We start from the raw sequence: 21,478 nt of genomic DNA, 5'->3' as shown, positions 1-21,478 counted from the left end.
TCAGGCCTAGTATCTAGTGAGGGATCTACTATAATACTAGACTAGAATTTACTAGAGTAACTTATATTTTATGTTTGAATATAGCAGCAGTTCTCAATTGGATGTTGCTAACTCTATTTCATGATGTAACCTTATATTACTGAAGGCTACACTTAATACGCATGGCTACACATTCTTCTGATGTTTCTTATATTGAATGACTATATGAGTGTGGAAATAACCTACAAGTGTACACAACATTTCAGGCAGAAGGTTTAGTTGCAGATGACACTCAGCTGCAAAATAAAAACCACAGTGGCTTGCAACTTTTGACTATTATATTTAAAAAAAAAGAAAAACAAATAAATAACTACCAATAAAAAACATATGATGTTTCAATTCAAAGTACTCTCTGTATCCTCTGGCAATGTGTCCGTGTTCTTAGATCTATATTTGTCACCCCCACTTTTTATTTAATTCTATTGATGCATGTTAATCGTTTCCTAATTGGTTTAGTAATAATTTAATCTGAATATTATCCCTTTCCCGTACCATTACAAATATAATTGTATATAAACTACGGTACTTATATGCATGATACAACACATTAGGAAAAAAAAACTTTGATGAAACAAAGGCAAAAAAATTTTTTTTTCTTCGATGATCTTAGGCGACCCATGGCAAATGGTCATTTGACTCCCTGGTTGATAACCCCTGAAATATAGCTATGTACTGGTTAGACTTAGTAATGGACTGAAAGTATATAAATACATAATTTGTAGAGTTTATTAAAATCTTCTAAGTAATGTTAGCAAATAAAAAATAGATATATACTATCCCTGCCTTTTCATATATTTTACACTGTATCTAAGTGAAAGTTACCACTCTCTTGATAGTTCCAAATTATCAGTATTTGGTCAGATTTTTTTTATGTGCAACTTCTATTGACATTGAAGAGTAATGGCTTAGTTGTCTTTAGTTTTGTTGTTTTAAACTTCAGGAGATTTGTTTTTCATATATGTGATTTTTTTTATAATTCCAGCTACGTATTTCTGCATTGAATGATTCTTCAGACTTGGAGGATGATCAAATCGAAACACAGCTTACCAAAACAAAAGAAGCCAAAGTCTGGTTTTATTTTTTATTCTATCTTCAATATATTTTTTTTTCCTTATTAAAAAATATTCATTTTAAGTTTTTATTTTACTCTTTATATAAAAAAAAATTCATTAAGAACATATTTTACAAGCGATTATCATCTCATCATCTCTGCCTGTGGTCCCTTTTGGGGCATAGGCCACCAACCAGCTTCCTCCAGGCAACTCGGTTCTGGGCGAGTCTCTCCAACTGTCCCCACGTCTTGCCCATCTGCTTGGCATCTGCTTCCAGATTGCGGCGCCATGTATTCCTGGGCCATCCCCTCTTCCTCTTTCCTTGGGGGTTCCAGGTTAGGGCTTGCCTTGTTATTTTGGATGCAGGCCTGTGAAGGATGTGACCTATCAATCTCCAGCGTCTCTGAAGGATATCTACTTCAATGGGCTGCTGTTTTGTTCTTTGCCACAGTTCCTCATTTGAGATCTTGTCTGGCCAGCGGATCATAAGAATCTTCCTTAGGCAGGTATTGATGAATACCTGGATTTTTTTTTTCATAGTGGTGATGGTAGTTCTCCAGGTCTCTGCTCCATAAAGTAGTATCGGCTTAACAATGGTGATTAATTTTAGAATAATTTTTTAAAAAGCTAATCTCGAGTGTACCATTGTATACATTTTTTTCATTTAAAGGAAGCTGAAGCATTTGCTGCCTATAACAAGGCACTGTCCCATCAACACAAAGGAAATATTTTGCATGCTGAGAAGCTACTGCGAAATCTCTTTGACCATCCACTACTTAAAGAAGTAAGTCTGCTGTGTTTATATTGTTTTTAATCTAGTATTTACAGCTGTTCTATACAGCTAAATCTCTACAAATTATATGCAGTACAGATTTTATCCATATCATTAGCTACAATTTATAAAGAGAGTAAATGATGCTTTCAAACAATTTTTTTTTTTACAATTTGTCTTGTCATTGAGATAATCTAAACTTACAAAAAAATGTTTGTCTGCTTATTTAGAAAATGCTTTCTTTATTTTAACCAATTTTAAGAAAAAAGAGTGGACTCAAATTTAGTTACTTGCAAACAATGACTCCTAATAGATCTTCTTTTTACTACTGTCTCTGTGTATTATTGGAACCCAGAACTCTCTACAAGCTTTGTTCACCTCTATTTTTACCTAAAATTAATTAAATTGCCCCTCACATTGTGGTGTTCCTTTACCTTTTTTTGCATTTGGGTTAAACATCGTTGCTTAAATGTAGGCTCTATCCTGTGTAGTTAAAATTTATCTGAAAGTTCTATAACAATATGCTGTCATTGAATTTAAATCTCTCTAATTGGTATACATATATCATATAATATACATTATCATGAAACTGTTAGCTTAAGTTTGAAAAAAACAATAACTCCTAGTGTTGGGCTCTTGTGTAGTTTCCAATGCTTGGCTATTTATAAATTCTACGTCATGTTGATAAACCTTTATGATTGTCTTTCTCTTTTAATGCATTTAATGTTTGTGTATTACAGTGATGCTCAAAATACGGCCCGCGGGCCACATCCGGCCCGTGATGGGGTTAAATATCGCCCGCTGAAATGTTGACACAAAGTGTAAAAAAAATCGACTATTAAAAAAAATTAAGTTGAAAAATGTATTTTTACCTAAGGGCTGTCACTTTTCTCTGGTGAATTGGTATCATAACCTTTAACATTTGTGTGTTTATGAAATGGGACTCTGAATGTAGAAACTACCAGGAAAAGTGAACAGATCTTTTTTTTATTTTTATTGATAATAAGCTAACATATTTTATTTGTAAAGCTAGCTACAATGTTACTCACAGTTTAAGTAGAGAAATGAAGTCATTTTTGTATCTTTTTGGTCATGTGGCCCGCGACATGAGTGTCGGAAATTGAAATGGCCCTTTGGTTGCATTAGGTTGGGCATCACTGGTGTATTATTATCCATCATCATGTTTAAATTATTATTTCTACTTGTATCTGGACTAGAAGAATATTTACTTTTTTACTTTTCTAGTTTATAAGAATTACTGGTCTTTTATTGTACCCCACCTTTTTCTTCTTTAAATTGAGAATTGTATGTATTATATTTTATTTATTCTATTTCCTGATGTAACCCTATAGTATTGAATGCTACACTTAATACACATGGCTACACATTCTACTAAATGTTTCTTATATTGAATGACAATATGAGTGTGGAAATAACCTACAAGTGTACACAACATTTCAGGCAGCAGGTTTAGTGGCAGATGACACTCAGCTGCAAAATAAAAACCACAGTGGTTTGCAACTTTTGTATTCCATTCACAAAAATCTGGCATCTATTTTACTTCAGAGAAATGAGCTTCGTGAAGCAATGGCAGCCTACATTGAGGTGAGTCCTGAACATCACATTGCTGCTTATTAATATTTTGATTCCAATGTTCTGCTATCTATTAGCAGACCTGCCTACCGCTAAGCAAAATGCGTATTCGTAATGCAAAATCTCCAAAACTGACTGTCAGTACGCAAATATGCATTTAACCCGTCGCGTTACGCATTTCGTATCCTTTTTTTTCACCTCTCTTGTCTAGCTTACGAGCGGTCACGGAGGTCACGCTAAGCCGTTCTGTTGGGGTGGGGGAACACATTGTGTTCAGATCTATACATTGATTGGTTCTTAAAAGCTATTAGATTTAGTCTAGAAATGAAGAACGCGAGAGTGAGGGAGTGGCGGGTTGGTACCAGGTTGGTACCGTCAGTTAGCTGATACACCAACGTGACTTTTTTTTTTGTAAGTTCATTAGTAGAAATTAATTATGTTGAATCCTTGATTCCTGTATTCATTTGTATAGAAAAAAAATATCGAAGTGCTATCGATTCAAAACACATTGAGTGACATTGTAGATATCTAGTCTAGATCTAGAATCTAGATAACTTGTTTATGCTATACAGGAATAAATCTAGCTAGTCATTACGTTATGTCATGATTCTCTACATTACTCTACAATCTAGATCCAATTTAGTTGTAGTATGATTTAGATTGACTAGATCTAGATCGATAACATCTACTACCATCTAGTCTAGATCTAGACTAGATTCTTAGTCTTAGTATAGTCCAGTATAGAATAGATCAAGGATGAAGGTAGGCCTACGAAAGTTTGGAGTAGACCTACGATTGTAGTTGTAGCGGATCCACGGCATCGGTAACACTCTTGAGCCCAGATCTAGAGTAGATTATATTCATTATATAGACATAGATCCAGGTCTAGTCTAGATATCATCTCTATTGTCGTATTGATCTAGATTTAGATTGTAGAGATATAATCATGACATCTAGATCTAATATTATATATATATATATATGTATATATATATATATCAGGGTTCGTAGCGCTCCTAAAAACTCCTAAAATCTCCTAAAAAATGAAAAGTCTCCTAAAATCCTAAAATTCTCCTAAAAATTGCTGAAAGTCTCCTTAAATTTTGTCCACTCTCCTAAAATTTTTACCCAATATTTTTTTTTAAATATAATTTTGCTTATTTCTTGCTAAAAATGCGGGGGGGAAAAAACAGCATAACTAGGCATTCTGATCGCATGACCTTACGGGCTGACTGTGTTAATGAGCTGACCAGTGACGCTTCTACACCGCATTCACCCACTTGTGAAGCGCGACCTCGTGATTGAAGATGGCCTTGGTTCAAGCAAGCATTTCACCTGGCAGTATTTCTCTGAAGTCAGCGTAGAAATGTTTGTTTCCATTTATTGTTACCACTAAAGACGCGCTAGATCTAGTCTGTAGTGACTATTGTCTATAATTAGATCAATTACCAGACTAATGTGTAGGCTTCACCCCTCCGGGCCCTCCCTCACCTAAAATCTTCTTGTAAGTGTAAGAGTGACTTCGTGTGGAAAGTCGGTAAATCTTCTAGATCTAGCTAGTATCTAGTAATAGTATCTAGATTTAGATTTAGATCTAAGTTAGATCTAGTGAAGATAATTCGCACCTAACATGAAAAATCAGTGAATTTTAGTCAATTTAATGATCTCGATACATCTAATGTCTAGATTACTCTAGAAATACGCTAGATTCTAGATTTACGCTAAATCACTTAGAATCTAGTGAAGATAATTAGCACAAAGAAGTGAAAATCCCGCAAATTAAGTGAGATCTAGACTCTAGATCTACAGTATATCCAGTGAAGATAATTCGCGTACTGCCGCGAAAAGTCCGCGAATTTTAGTGACTTATGTCTAGACTCTAGATTTACTTGAAATCACTAGAATCTAGTGAAGATAATTCTCACACAGCCGTGAAAAGTCCGCAAAATTTAGTGACTTAGAGTTAAAGTCCGCGAATTTTAGCGAATTAGCTTTAGAGTCTAGATCTTCTGTAAATTTAGTGAAGATAATATTCACACAGCAGTGAAAAGTCCGTGAATTTTCTCGACTTTGATCTAGACTCTATAGATTTATGCTAAATCACTAGAATATATATAGCGAAGATATTTCTCTCACAGCCCTGAAAAGTCCGCGAAGTTTAGTGACTTAGATCTAGAGTCTAGATCTACTGTAAATTCAGTGAAGATAATTCTCTCACAGCCTTGAAAAAATTTGCGCATTTTAGTGACTTAGATCAAGAGTCTAGATATACTGTAGAGTCTAGATCCACTGTAGATTTAACGAAAATATTTCGCATGCAGCTGTGAAAAGTCCATAAAAATTATTTCACTCGTAAAAGCCAGGGAAACTATATGGTTGAAAAAGATTCTGCTAGGGAAAAAAACGCGAATAGGTCTAATTCCCCCCCCCCCCCCCCCAAATCCAAAAGCCATTTTTTAGTAAGCAAATGTCAACTAAACATTCAAATAGGCCTATATTGCCCTATATATTACTGGCTCTGTTTATGAGAAGGATTTAAGTTAGCTGATAAAAGAATAAATGCTAATAAAAGAATAAAACATTACCTCAAATGCACACCATGACTCTAGTATCTATAAGATACACATAGGAACTAATAATGTACATTTCCATCACAGAGAATACACATTATGAAGGCATCTCTAAGAATGTTTCTTATTTTAAAAAATGGAAAAGCAACCATTTGTAATGTTTTTAAATAAATCTTTGAAAAAAAAATGGTTGTTTGAGGTTTTGGGATGACAGTCAAGTTGTTACTTGATTAAAAGATAACTTTCATTACATTTTCTGTGGACACACCAAAGCTGATAACATTGTTTCTGTGACATATTGGCAAGATATTTATTAGTTTTGTGTATGTTTTACTATGTATCACACAAATGGATAGGACACACACACACACACACACATCATACATTTCATCCTTTAAAAACCTCCTAAAATTTTGTCATGGAAAAGTGCTACTAACCCTGATATATATATATATATATATATATATATATATATATATATTATATATATGACAAAATAGTAGATCAGGTAAGTGTTACGCATTCTGGTGCCAAAATACGCATTTTGACCATCAGCTTTACGCATTTGGACTTTTTTTGGTAGGCAGGTCTGTATTAGAAATATTCTTATTGCAACATTTCCATTTTAAGTATTTTTGTGTATTACCAAAAAAAGGAACTGGTTTTGGGAAAAAAATGAAGTGACACAAATACATAACTATTGTATTACATTTGCCACCCACTAATTATTTTTTTATTTTTTTTACCTTTCTTGTGACTAAAACTACTTTGATGTCTATTCATATTAATCATTATAATAGTAGTATTCCTTGACATAAAAAAGTGTTTTCTTTGTTGCTCATTTTAATACTGTCATCATTTTGAAATGTCTCATTTATAACTTTGCCAGAATCTCAATCTCACAAGCTTTGTTTATTTTAAGGTTATTGTTATATTAAGTTCTAACTATACAACAAACTATGTATCTTTACATATCAAGAAAGATCACTTGAACTAATGATGTATTTTTACATTGACATATACCTCAATTAAAGTGATGACTTTTTTATAAGTACATTTTAAACATCTCAATTCAATTTGTTTTTCTTGCCAGGCTGTTCAAATTGACTCCACAGAAGTCACAGTCTGGTTTCAGATGGGACAAGTTGCTAGGAAACTAGAGAATTATCCACTAGCTAAGATTTGTTTTCAGCAGGTGATCATAGACATTTAGACATTTAGTAGACATTTGTCTCATATTTTACTTTAAAAAAAATAGTTTTACATTAAAAAAAAAAACAATATAAATTACCAGATCAGAACATAAATTTCTTGTGTAAACACTGCATATTTTAGACTGGTCTAGTTAGATTAGGTGACTAAAAACTGAAGCAAAAAATTGAATTTGATAAGTTAATGCTCCTAGTTACTGACTGTTCTCTGCCTGGCCTTGTAGTATGCATTTCAGACTTTCTGCCATGGTCATGAGTTCAAACCTTGCCCACTGTCATCCTTGGCATTCTGCAGGTTTGAGCTAGGATATAATAATCTTTGAATGATTATTGAAAAGTTTGAGGCAATTCTGACAAATAGAAATGCTTGGAGCCATCTTTCAATAACTGACCCAACAAAGTAATGACCAAATGTTCTCAAGAATGAGCCTTGAAAATGTGTATTTATTTGTAACTTCTCTATAAATGGTTCACATATTTTTAGAAATAGTTATATCAATAACAGTAGCAGTTTGTTTCATTATTTTTTGAAAATATTTCTTTCTAAAGGCAATATTAACAGGTGAATGGTTTCTATAGTTTTGAATCTGAATGATTGTGTTTCTCCTACAGGCTCTGCAGTGTAACTCACATCATTGGCCAAGTCTAGACAATGCTATCACTGTGACCTATGCTTTGGGAGATTATTTATGTATGTGTTCTTGCAGCTTCAGTAATTCAATTATTACCATTGTAAGACTTTAATTAAACAAGGTTACAAAGACAGTTTGTGTGGAAACACAAACTCAAAATTGGCCCCTGAAGTGGTCTCCCTAGAGTCTTCACCAGAATTCGAACACGGACTTCCGGTTCCAAGTTCTTTACCCCTCAGCCACAGCATCTCCATATATTCATTTAGCGTACGCTTATATTTTTTAAAATAATAATTATTAACCTTATCCATACATTCAAAATTAATAACATATTACATATAATAAAGAGCAACTAAAAAAGATTTATTCTTCTAACAAAATTAGATAAATTGGCAACACGAAAAAAAAAATTCTTGATCTTCTTTAAGCTACAATTGTGTGCAAATGACTTAACATTAAGACTTTCTCCTCGGAAATAAAAATTAATATCTCCATTGTCATTGTCATACAAATTAGACATAGATCTAGCTAGATCTAGACCTAGTTTAAGATCTAAATCTAGATTCAAGATCTAAGTCTAGGTCTAGAACTAGATCTAAGTCTAGATCTAGATCTAGAACTAGATATGGAATCTTGATATAGAATCGTCTAGATCTAGCCTAGAACTTGTATGAATTTACACGTTTAATCTTACAATTACTAGACCTAAGCCAATGTTATTATGATCATGAATAGTAGGCCTTTTGTTACTGGGTAATGGTGTAGTATGCTGTTCGTATCCGATTCATTTCTAAATGAGATACTATTGTTTACATAATAAATAAATCTGCACCCCTAAGCTGTCAGAAGATAAGTTATTGCCTCAATAATTAAAATTTTGTTCAAATTATCAAAACATTTATAATATATATATTATAAATATATCTAGATCTGGGCTCCATTTAGTCTTATTTAGACTGTCAAGTGTAGGCCCCTATATGTCAAAACTGTGCGCTATAAAAGTAGTTCGTTATTTTTTAAACTTATAACTAAAAAGAAGTTTGTATCAAAATTCTTTTTTAAAAACATTTGAATCAGTATTTTATTCAATGAGTTAGTTAATAAATGGAAAATATATTTTATAATGATCCATTGACACTTTTACCATTGTGACATTAGATGCAATTTTTTTGTACCAATGCGCAAATCTATTAATGAAGCTTGAGTTATTAATGAAGAAGTCCATGACCTTTTTAAAAAAAGTTACCTCCCCTAAAGTTTTTCACTGAAAAGTGGTGTAATTTTTTGAAAAATCTGCTTGCATATATAATTTTAAAAATTAAATGGTTCACTTTCGAAAAAGAAAAAAGTAGCCATTGTTGCATCAGAACTTTGAATGATCTAAAATACCATGATGTCCGATTTTCATTTTCTCTTCTAGTTTCTGAGATCTAAATGGGACAGACGGACAGACAGGCCACACAAAACTAATAACATCTTTTCCCCTTTCGGGGGCCGCTAAAAATCAACTGTGGATATGAATTGAAAAAAAAATGGTGCTTAAAAATATTAGAAAATGTTTTCTACTTCCGAAAAAACATTATAACAAAAAAGTAATTGTATATAAAGAACAATAAATCTGTCAATTTTTCAACATTATTGATTTATTCAAGACCTATTTTTTTTTTTAATTTGCTTTGTTCAATTCACAGTATGTTTACAAAATATTAGCCTAGCACTGGAGAAAGACTGCGGTTACTCTAAAGGTTTAGCCTTGAGAAAAGAAATCTACCAGGAACAACCCTCCCTAGAAAAATTTACTAAGGAATTATTTCTCTATTGGTAAGTCCATTGTAACCTGTACTCAATAATACATACTGGTGTGTAGCTAATTTAGACTTTTGAAACTACGCTCAATGATAATTACTGGAGTGTAGCTAATGTAGAGATATTACATTAACATTACCACAAAAGTCTTGGATATTTCTAATTGGAATGAATGGAATGGTGCATGAAGTCATGTAACCATTTTATTTGTCTCTTTCTTTTCTCCTGTTTTTGTTTTAGTCAGATGTTGATTTCCTAAAGGTATTAAAAATATTGTGTATCAGTTTTATCTGAAATTTAGACAACAAACAAAAAGTTCTATTCAATACATATAGGTCAGTTGAGATTTAGAAGTCAAGTTCCCTTGTTCTGGTGTCTTTTATTGTCAAACAGATGCCAAATATCTAAGTGAACTTGGGAATAATCTAATATAAAACACCAGTCTTGGAATGAGTTTGAACTCCAGGCACTCAAACACAAAATGGCCAACATCAGTTTAAAGTATAGAGCTAGATATTTGTTTTTGTTTTCAGTGCTCCAAGTATCAATACAACACAAGTGGAGAAAGAAGAAAAACAAGAGGTAAATAGAAAACAAAAAAAACTTTTTAGCTTATTCACATGGAAAGTTTTCTAAAAATAATTCCATTTTGAGATCAACTGTATTTTGTAAAATATTCCATGCACAGAATGTTGTAGAGGTATGTTGTTGTGTCAAGATGTAGGAAATATGAAGTTCTTGGGTTTTAATATATGTAGAACTAAGACCATTGGTTATAGAAGGCCTCAACACTGACCTATGACGCTGCAACCTGTGGTCAGTGGAGATCAATAGCTTGTTGCCACAGACCTATGACAGGTTGCAGGTCAGTGTTCAGGCCATCTATTATGATTGCTTTCAATTGAACCTGACATATTTTTGTTTGTGAAGGAATGTAAAGGCAGGTAACTTCACCCTGGTTGATGATACAGGTCCAGATATGAGCCCTAATAGTCAAGTCATATGTTAACTTGGTACCCATATCACCAATGTAGATCCAAGAATTAAGTCCTCGACGGAGCTTATCTATGTTTTAGCATATTTTCTTGACCATCTTCTTTCACTAAATATTGTACCCTAGTGCTGCTATTAGAGTTAATATATTACTTTTTATACATGATTTTTAATGTGTACCTTTGCTAAAATGTGATCACTTTAAGTTGGTTTCTCAACATTTTGACAGTATATTGAAGAAGCATTGAAAATACGAAGCTGTAGAAGACAGCTTGCTGCTGAGGAGAAAGAAAAAGAAATGAAATCTGTAACATTTCTCAATCCATTAACTCCCTTTAAGTAAGTGAAATCATTGAGATACACATTAGTGAAATCATTAAGATACACATTTATGAAATCATTGAGATACTCATTAGTGAAATCATTGAGATAAACATTAGTGAAATCATTGAGATAAACATTAGTTAAATCATTGAGATACTCATTAGTGAAATCATTGAGATAAACATTAGTGAAATCATTGAGATATGCATTAGTGAAATCATTGAGATAAACATAAGTGAAATCATTGCAATAAACATTATTGAAATCATTGAGTTACACATTAGTGAAATCTGTTCATTTTTGTTGTAAAAGGCTTAGATATCAGTTTAAAAGTTAAAGTAAAAACAGTCAAGATATTTTAAACGTATACAATTCTATTAGTACATTTGTGTTTTTCAAGTTGGAAGAATGTAGGTGAACAGCTGATTGCACTGTATGACTTTGTCACCACAAGTGTGCCACCAAAAGTAAGTTTTGCTTTTCACAATGAACTTGTTTTGCTAGCCAAGTCATTATTATTACAGAACTACAAAGGAGTTACTTCGAAGATGTTTTATCATTGCCCATTGTTTTGTTTATGTTGTAAAGATTATGCTAACATCATTTTATATTTTGTATTGCTAGAGTCTTGCTTTGGAAGTGGATCTTAGAGATTACTTTTTTCTGGATCAGTCTGTCTTTTTCCGTCAGTACGATGAGGAGAACAACTTGTCTACTGAAACAAATAAAAAAGATTCTGTGGACCAAGTTTCCAACAAAACCTCTCAACAGTCATCTCTTTCAGACAAGTCAACTCCTCCTTTAAAAGCTGTTGAGCCTTTAGCTATTATTAACTCTGTAAAGAGCACTAAAGAAACAGCTTTATTAAAGCGATTACAGGGAGATGAAAATATGCATAGCCCAGGTGTTATCAAAAAGACCAGACTAGATGTGACAGCTGTTAGAGACTGTGGCCTAAAAGACTTGGACTCTATGGATGTGACTGAAACATTTGAAATGCCACTACTTAGGGATGTGGACATTGAAGCTTTGAATCTTACGGACATTTCTAGGAATGAATTCAAACCAGAACTTTTACTCAAAGATGATGATATTGTTGAGACAACTGATACCGCTGACATGAAATCATTAGAGAATGTCTTGGCATCAGTTATAGATATGGAGTTTGAGGTACAAAATAGTGACAAGTTAGTTACTGATGTGGACAGGTCAAAAAGAAGTACACAGACCGTCCAGGACTTGGAGCTGACCCTGAAAAATACTACAGTCAATTCTAATGTTAAAGAACTTTTTGACATTCAGCAAACTGACCTGGAAATCCAAGAGCTTGTTCCTAAAACATCTGGAGATTCTTGTTTAGTGTCATCACCAACAAAAACCTTCCTTCCTGTAGCAAACATAATTCACTCACCAGTGCCTCCTGAAGCATCAGTCACTGGAAACATTTGTCTGATACAAAATCATAATAATGAAATATCCCCTGCAGAACAAATGGCAAACATAGTGCAAGATAATATAACTCTTAAACATTCTCAAGTGTCTGCCCCTAATGTGTTTGAAGCATTTCAAAAAGTTTCTACTAATGACATTAAAACATCTCAAACTTTAGCACACATTGCAAGTGATCAATCATCAAAGTCAGTTGACTTTCCAGCAAACAAAGATAATTTACTGGTTTCAGATCAACCAATCAACATTTCTTGCGATTCACTCAACCTTTCTCAGCTATGCAGCACACCCATATATAAACCAGATGTTTCACCAGTGGATGCAGGGTCAGCCAATTTACCATTGGACATTTCAAGTCAAAGAAATTTAATGTCTAGCAATGATGAAGAAAAACACCTAGACATAAGTCTAGTTGAAACATTGCCTTTAGAAACTTCCAGGCAATCAAATACTAAGAAAGATGTGGATGCAGATCTAGCACTAAATACAAGTTTAGTTGAATCATCCCAGATTGATACTTTTACCCAATGCAATAAAAGAACAGATGTAGACACACCAAAAAGATGTGATATAAGTCAATGTGAAACATTAGCTGCAGACAAAAGCCCATCATTTATGTTGTCCTCTGTCAAACTGAAAATCTACCCAACAGACCTAGCACACTCTCCTATTACCACCAGCTTATTGTCCCCAGACAGTGTGACCTATCCAAAGTCAGCTTCAGCTTATCACAATGTCTTGTCTACACTCAAACATACTGAAGCCGTGGTAGCTGACAAATCTCTGGGCTGTTCTCTTACAAAAAGTATCCAGAGTAAAGGCTCAAAATCACCAAACAAAAGTGATCAACCCAGTGAAGAAAACTATGAAAGAATGCCATTGGATTTCACCAACAAGAAAACACCTGTTGAACCAAGAATAGGGGTAGATTCCTTAAGCACAATAACCTCAGTTGAAGCAATTCATGAGAATCAAACAGACATATCACAGACAAACAAAGTCAGTTCACAAGCTCCATTACAAGGTGATGTTTTGACTAATACAAGGCCATCTGCTTCTCTTTCTCTCCCATCACATCACCTGAATATGCTAACAGCTCTAGAATCTGAAATTCTCTTAAAGTCTTTCCAAGATAGCCAAAGCACTGGCGTCTCTGAGTGGACCAGAAAGAAGCTTTCTAGCAAACGTCCCAACTTCAAATCTCATTCTATGTATCACTCCCCTAGAGAATATCCCCCTTCTCAAAAATCAAGTTGGCAGACACCTCAGTTACCTCTGTCACCCTCTGTTGTTTCCCCATGGGCATCTCAGGCCTTCCAGTGGCCTTTTGGACAATCTATGTTAAGCCCATCAGCTACTTCCCCCCAGCGAATGTATCCACGATCAGTATTTCCACCTTACCCCCATGCATATTTTGACAATATTTCAGGCATACATTATTCATCTCCTGGTCATGTGCCTGGCATGACATCGCCATCCCATTTACATGGCATGACTTCGCCAACCCATTTACAAGGCATGACGTCGCCAACCCATTTACAAGGCATGACGTCGCCAACCCATTTACAAGGCATGACGTCGCCAACCCATTTACAAGGCATGACGTCGCCTAACCTTGTACCTGGGATGACATCCCCAAATCAACAGTTTTCTTTCAGCAGTCCACTATTTCATCCTTTGTTAAACCCCTCAAAACATCTGAAAGATGCAGCTGCACATTTTGAAAGTTTTAGGACATCAGCAAATATGTCTTTGTATCATGATGGCTACAAAAGTTCAGCTGTAACTTCCACTGCTGGGAACACTAGCCAGTACCATCAACATTCACCAAAGTCACCATCCAATAGCCAGTCGGAATCAAGATATCCTCAACTTGCTTCTGCGCAGCTTCAGAGTCTTGCAAGAATCTCTCAAACACCTCCATCACCAACATCAAACATTGTTTCTTATCAAGGTAAGTTTTCAACAAAAGATTTGCTTCAGTAAATAGTGTTCAATTATTAATAACTTTTTTTGTAAATGAGAAATATGGGCCAAATATTTGTCATAGACTTGTGAAATAATTAAAACCATCAATATACACATCCTGTTTAAGTCAATATTATATATATGTATATATATATAATAAATATATATATATGCACATTAAGGACTTTTTTGTTTTTTAAAGTAAAGATAGATAATCTTTTATATACATATTTTTGTATTTATACACAAAACCAACAAATTCTAAAGCATTCCTTTTGATTTGTTGAAATTATTTAAATTAATTTTTTTGTTTCAGCTGGAGACCACAGCTATCAAAAGAAAGGTTTACTTTTCCAGGTCATGATGGAATCCAATCCATCAGTTCCTGTCATCAGTAGCTCCAGGTCAACATCTAGCCAGTCTGTCTCCCATAGGAAGACCAATACTAATGACAGTGCTAGTTCTACACCAGTACAAAGAGGTAGTAGATCTAGACCAAATCATACCTCTGCTATGCAACATATGCTATTTTAAACATTCTAATATTTTGTTGTTACAGTGTGTATAAAAAAAAAAGCTTTAAAAGCAAGTTTGTGGAGTTTTAATCAAACTACTTAATATATACATGTAACAAGATCCTTGCTACCTCTACAATCAGACAAAACAAAAAGAAAAAGGCATTGTTGCTTGTCGTAATAAAATGTTAATTGTAAGGTGAATTTTGACCAAACAGCAAGTTGATGGTGCAGATTCAATATTTTATAAACTATTAGGATATCACTTAATCTAGCTAAGTTAAATTGTCAAGTTTGCAGAGGCTCTGAAAGTTTTTCATCATTTAGATTAAGCATAGAGTCTCAAGAATCCATCTAGTACAGGGGTGGGCAAATTACGGTCCGCAAGCCGCATGCGGCCCACCGGAGTGCTTCTAAAGAATTTAGGTATGCTCACACATTACACATATAAAAATGCAAATATATTAAAAATAAGTGATTGTAAATATCTATAGAAATTATTAAAACATTTGATTTTTGATGAAAAGGCTAAAGAAACATTGTCTCTAAACGTCATTCTAAAAAGTATAAAGTAAACGAAGATTATTTTAAATGGCAATATTTCGAAACATTCAGTCAAAGACAAAAGCCCAGGCCAGTATTTATTTAATGCTATGAAGAACTGTGTTGAAAGAATTGGGTTGGCTTGTACAATATGGCAAGGGTGACAACTGAAGGAGCCCGTGCTTTGACTGAGAAAAACTGAGAAAAACAGGCTTTTAATAAAATAAAAAACAATATCCCAACCATAAACTCATAACGGGAAAGTTTACAGAAAGCTGCATTGAATTTCAATTGATTGGCTTTGACATTTATTTATACAGTATAAAATTATTGGCATAGGACTGACCTTAGGTATAGGCAAATTAGGCAGCTACTCAGGGCACCTGATTGACAGGGGTCTTCTCGCAGGATACGTGTTTAATGATTATAGAAAAGAATTAGTGAAACTTGTCTCAATGTTAATGTTGAAGTACAATAGTTTTTTTAGCGGCCACCGAAAGGGGAAAAGACGCTATTAGTTTTGTGTGAAATGTCTGTCCTTCTGCCTGTCCGTCCCATTTAGATCTTGTAAACTAGAAAAGATAGTGAAAATCCGACATAACAATATTTTAGACCATTCAAAGTTCTGATGCAACTTCTACTTTTTTCTTTTCTGAAAGCGAAAAATCTAATTTTACAACTATTAACTATTAAACACTCAAACACTTGAGGCACATTTATGCAAACGGTTGTAGATTTTTTGTCAAAAATTTATTTTTTATATTTGTATTGTTAAGTTATGTAAGTTCTGTTATACTAAGTACTATATTTACACACAAACAAATGTTTACTATTTTTTTAAAGAGAAAAAATCTATTTAGTATGCATTATAAAGGGGAGACGCGGTGGCTGAGCGGTAAAATGCTTGGCTTCTGAACCGGGGGTTCCGGGTTCGAATCCTGGTGAAGACTGGGATTTTCAACTTCGGAATCTTTGGGCGCCTCTGAGTCCATCCAGCTCTAATGAGTACCTGACATTAGTTGGGGAAAAGTAAAGGCGGTTGGTCGTTGTGCTAGCTACATGACACCCTCATTAACCGAAGGCCTCAAAAACAGATGAACTTTACATCATCTGCCCTATAGACCACAAAGTCTGAAAGGGGAACTAGTTAGGCCAGGTTCACATCTAAATTTACATTCATTTTCACCTATCCTTTGATTTGCTGGACCGTTGGGGGCACTACACAAGATCTGTCAACCTTCTTTCTCCATTCTTATCTGTCATTTGTCTTTAATATAATTTCATTTGGATGTTCTTTCTGAAAATATTGAAGCCTGCCTGGGTGGACCACTTCGGGGGCCGATTTTGAGTTTGTGTTTCCACACAAACTGTCTTTGTAACCTTGTTTTTTTAATAAATTGCATAATTATAGTTTTTTCAGTTTCTTTTTCTTTTTTTTTTTTTGGGGTTAGGGCCTCTAATTATCTAAGGCCGGCTCTGACTGGCAGTTCCGAGAAGTACTTGAAGATTTGGAAACAAATCATTCTGATGTTCGGTGACAGTAGTATCAGCTGGCCTAGCATTAGAAGAATATGGAATCTCAAGGAATAAATTGTTAGATTCCTTGAATGATATTGACTGTGACATTGTTACTAATATTTCTAATGAAGAGTTGAAGACAGACTTCATGTTTATCAACGGAAGCATTGCCATTTGTTGTCTGCACATGAAATGTATGTGCATCTTAAATCTTTTCAAACAAAGTTATTCCATTTCTTCAGGCCAGCAAGTGAAATAGGGTTTTGTCATTTTCCTTAGCTGAAAGGTGAAAGTATTTCTAGTGAGATGGTTGAAAAGTACAAGACTAATGTGGATTCCTTGATTGTGGAATTTGAAAGCAAATTTTAAGACTTCAAAAACTTGAAACAGTTTTCAATACCCTCAGCTCACCATTTAGCACAGAAGCTGATTCAGCTCCAGATGTCATAACTCCAAGCAAAGTTTGACCTGAAAGAGAAGTTCCATATAGTTCCAGGAGCTTCATGGTGCCAGAAGCTGTATGTCCACACTTTAAAAAACTTTGCAGCTAAACTTTCACATTTTTGGAACCACATTCATCTGTGAACAGGTCATGCTGATTGACTGTAATTTGACAGCAACTAGTAAGCTAGTTCCACGGTTCTGGAACATGCACTAGAATAAACACTTAAATACTTCACAAAAAGTACAACTGTACATTTGTGGTGAAAATTATGAAGTAAAATGACAATATCAAAATTAAAGAAAAATCATTTGTAAAATTAGTTCAAGAAATTGCTAACTCTTGAAGTAATTCCTCAATTGGGAGTGCAAAATAAACACTATATATTTATGCGGGCCCCCAGTCCTCAAATTTTTTTAATGCGGCCCTTGGTAGTAAAAGGTTGCCCATCCCTGATCTAGTATTTTACAAATAGATATCTCTCAATCATCATCATCATCATCACTCCTTTGAGTTCCTCATGGAACATAGGGCCTCGACAAAAACACGCCACTCTCCACGGTCTCTTGCTAGCTTTTTGATGGTGTCCCAGCTCTTCCCGGTCTTCTCTGCTTCTTCAAGTACACTGCGTCGCCATGTTCTTTTTGGTCTTCCTCTGCGTCTTGTTCCCTGGGGGTTCCACTCTAAGGCCTGCCTAGCTCTGTTGCTGGTATCTTTTCTAAGGGTGTGACCAATCCATCTCCACTTCCTCTCTAAGATCTGCATTTCTATATTTTTCTGTCCACTCATCTCCCACAGTTTGGTGTTTTCTACTTACAGAATATTTGTGAGGAGGAGGGGGGATGCCACTATCACACAAGTGCATTTCTAAATACTAATTCAATTCACCTCTTCACAAGCTTAAGACACTTTTAAGTCACTCTTTACTTTTAAAAGACTATTACCTCTCTAATCATTGAGATTTTAAAAATGCTCTTTAAACCCTTAGTTCTGCTTTGTAAATTGCTTTTAACATTATTCAAAGTATTGATACTGCAGCCAGATAAATTAAAGTTTACTTTGCCTAAAAATTTCAATCTAAATTGACGACTATTTATTGACATAAAATAGGATCAATGATTACAACTCATATTCACCTTTTTTGAATCCATATTTTGTAGTTACAAATGCTCATGTTATATATAAATAGAATCTGTAGTAAACATTTCTATTTTTTCCTTTAGCTATGATTCTTCTATTCACTAAAACAGATCTAGATATTATACTTTCGAGTGTTTAACTAGATCTATTTCTATTGAAATGTCCTAACTATCACAATCTCCTCTTTTGCTAAGTTTTACTGGGTATTAAATTATTTTTTTTTATAGTCCTTGGTTATTTTGTGTGCTTCATTACTCTTCTCTTTTTCTAAGTGACACAACTTTTGTGGAACCTTCTACTATTTCAGATATTTCTTAAGTTGGTTTTTATGCTCCATCAAAATAGTGATAGAATATGAAAGTTGAGATTGTTAATTCATAGCTTGTAATTGAGATTTGAACAGTCAAAGCAAAAAGCATAAATGTTATTTCAGTGAATCTGAATATGAATGTCAAATATATTAGTTTCTATGGATCTTAATGTCAGTGTTGAATCTATAATAATAAATAATAATAATATAACATTTTGTCTTGGACAATGCCAATTTAGAGCTCCTTTTTATCCAAAGGAAGTCTTTTGTTAAAATGAATTTTTTGGATTTGCCAGCTTTGTAATTCTATTTCTTTGACTTGAAGTTAGTGCCTTATCAAAACAAATCTTGCTTTTTCTTGCTGCTGGTTCATATATTTATTACTTAGAATTTAAGTTATTTTTCTTTGAAATGAAATGTTATCTCCTGAAAATCTCTTGAAATATCAGTCTTGCAATGATTGGAGAAATGCTTTATGCTTTTAACTTTGGTCCCTAAGCATTGTGTATACAGTAGTATTGTTAGTATTTTCTTTAACACCAGAGTCATATTTTTGTATTGTCTTCAATTTCAGCTGTAAAACGAGGATCTAAAAGAAAAATGGATGACTCCTTATTAGACGAATGGGCATATGCTGAAAAGCGAAGGTCAACTCGAAGTCGAAACACAAAAAATCAGAGAGAAGGGAAAAGTATTAATTATAAAAACGTAATGAAAAGCTACTTTCCAGCATCTTTCTTAAAGGTCAACCTCCAAAACAATGTAGAAACTTCAGACGAGTTAACAATGGAAGTAGACAAAGCACAGGCTGAACCTGGCTTGAATGTGTCTACTATGACATTGAAGAAACTGGCTGACAATGAAGAAGATGATGTGAAAATGTTTATCAGAAGTTGTCTGAAATGTAATGGTGTGATAGATCTAATGTACAAATACCTCTTGCAGCTTGCCAACAAGTCTGACTATGTTTGGTATGAAAGTATAGCTGAGATATACTTAAAGTTGTACAAGAGGCTACGCAAACATTTCTCTCTGCCTACAGTATTCGATGATGCAGAAAGTTTATCCCTGGAGGGCTACAGAAACTATGCTGCTGTCATTCTTGTCTGGTGTGAGCTCAACTTGAACCAAGCAGTACTAGACTCAAGTCTGAGAAGTTTGATGTCTCCTTCTAAAGCCAGCCAGTTTGCTGAAAATCTGATTAAATTACTTGGAGAGTATCATTCTGATGATATGGCCTTCTTAGCCTCTCTGATTGGAAGAAATGATGCATTAGGTATGCGTAAATATGGATTTTTTTTGTTCTTATAAATTTGGAGCTTCAAAAAATCAACTATATTTGCATTGTCTATGTTTTATTAAAGAAACAAAATAAAACTGAACTATAAGTTAAGAAAAACAACTTGCATAATTGATTAGGATAAATGAGTTTTTCTTGTGAATTTATTACTTTTATTTGTTTTCTCCTAGGATCATGGCTTGGACATTTCAGTGTCAGGTTTTATTGGTTGAAAGCCAAAGAACATCAATTTCTGAATGAAACTCTAGATGCTGTTGATTGCTATGAAATTGCCAGAGAATTTCTGCAAGATGTGGAAAAAGAATGTAGCAATAAAGATGAAGGTTTAATCATATTTCTTTGAAAATTTATTTACATTAGACATCTGAACACTTGTAATTAAATCTGAGAGCATTTGTAATACTATTATTGTTATCTATCTATCTCTATTTTTTATCTGCTCTGTGACTAAAACCTTGTTGTAACTTTCAGTTAACACAGGAGTGATTATACTACCCAACCTTCAAGATAAACTCATATCTTCCAATGAAGCCAGGAGACAGCTGGAAGCATTGCAGAGAAGCAAGTCGCTGGAAGATAATAAAAAGTTGTTTGATGAAGCACAGTTTGATCGGGTGGTAGAGAACCTTGTCGTCACATTTTCAAACCAAACAGTTGAGTAGCTCTTATTAAAAAAAAACAAAAACATCTTTGCTTTTAAGCTCTTCAATATTTTGTCTATAAAAAAATGGATGATTTGAGATAGGGCTGTGGTTTAGGCTTGCAGAACCAAGGGTTTGTGCTTAGATCATATTTGTAGTCTTCATTCAAACTTTGCTAGTATTAATGCTGAAAGATGTTTATGTGACAAATAATTTGCTTCTGCTTGCCAATTATGCTTAAGTTGGGTGAAGAATAAAATAGATCTATTAAAAATCTTTGCTGCTATTTTGATAAAAGTACTGACTGTAGAAAACATAAACTTAGACTAAATAATATTTACTGTTATTTAAATAAAACTATAGAAGAAAACATAAACTCACACAAATTTGTTTTTCTTCACTTTCATTTAACTTTTTCTTTTTGTCACTGAGCAGAGTAAGAAAGTTTTATCCTTGGTGGAGAGAGAGCGTCCCTCACAGCTATTGTTGTTGGTGAACTCACTGTACCATTTAAACAAACCAATGGAAGGCATACAGTGGGCTGAGGCATCACTTAATGAAGCTGTTCTGTATTACAAGAGAGTTCCAAGTGTTCAGCTACATCAGGAGTGGGCTGCCACTCTAGTCTCTTTGTTTGCATGCATTGACAGGTACACAACA

At 34.0% G+C, this 21,478-nt stretch overlaps 1 protein-coding gene across 2 annotated transcripts in view; it reads left to right on the top strand.

Annotated features, from left to right (window-relative positions):
• The window catches only part of LOC106064397 (calcineurin-binding protein cabin-1-like), a 42,609-nt gene that overhangs the window by 2,020 nt on the left and 19,111 nt on the right, over positions 1 to 21,478 (top strand). For both annotated transcript variants that reach the window (XM_056025658.1, XM_056025659.1), the window contains exons 2-16: positions 1,022 to 1,105; positions 1,762 to 1,875; positions 3,325 to 3,468; positions 7,120 to 7,221; positions 7,850 to 7,928; positions 9,561 to 9,690; positions 10,209 to 10,257; positions 10,898 to 11,007; positions 11,393 to 11,459; positions 11,617 to 14,395; positions 14,726 to 14,890; positions 19,452 to 20,153; positions 20,348 to 20,500; positions 20,649 to 20,830; positions 21,254 to 21,468. In XM_056025658.1, coding sequence (XP_055881633.1) covers positions 1,022 to 1,105; positions 1,762 to 1,875; positions 3,325 to 3,468; positions 7,120 to 7,221; positions 7,850 to 7,928; positions 9,561 to 9,690; positions 10,209 to 10,257; positions 10,898 to 11,007; positions 11,393 to 11,459; positions 11,617 to 14,395; positions 14,726 to 14,890; positions 19,452 to 20,153; positions 20,348 to 20,500; positions 20,649 to 20,830; positions 21,254 to 21,468 — 5,075 coding nt within the window. The remainder of the gene's footprint in view (positions 1 to 1,021; positions 1,106 to 1,761; positions 1,876 to 3,324; positions 3,469 to 7,119; positions 7,222 to 7,849; positions 7,929 to 9,560; positions 9,691 to 10,208; positions 10,258 to 10,897; positions 11,008 to 11,392; positions 11,460 to 11,616; positions 14,396 to 14,725; positions 14,891 to 19,451; positions 20,154 to 20,347; positions 20,501 to 20,648; positions 20,831 to 21,253; positions 21,469 to 21,478) is intronic.

Source organism: Biomphalaria glabrata, chromosome 4 (genome assembly GCF_947242115.1).
Source record: "Biomphalaria glabrata chromosome 4, xgBioGlab47.1, whole genome shotgun sequence".
Classification (NCBI taxonomy): Eukaryota; Metazoa; Mollusca; class Gastropoda; family Planorbidae; genus Biomphalaria; species Biomphalaria glabrata.
This window is presented reverse-complemented; position numbering and strand designations above follow the sequence as displayed.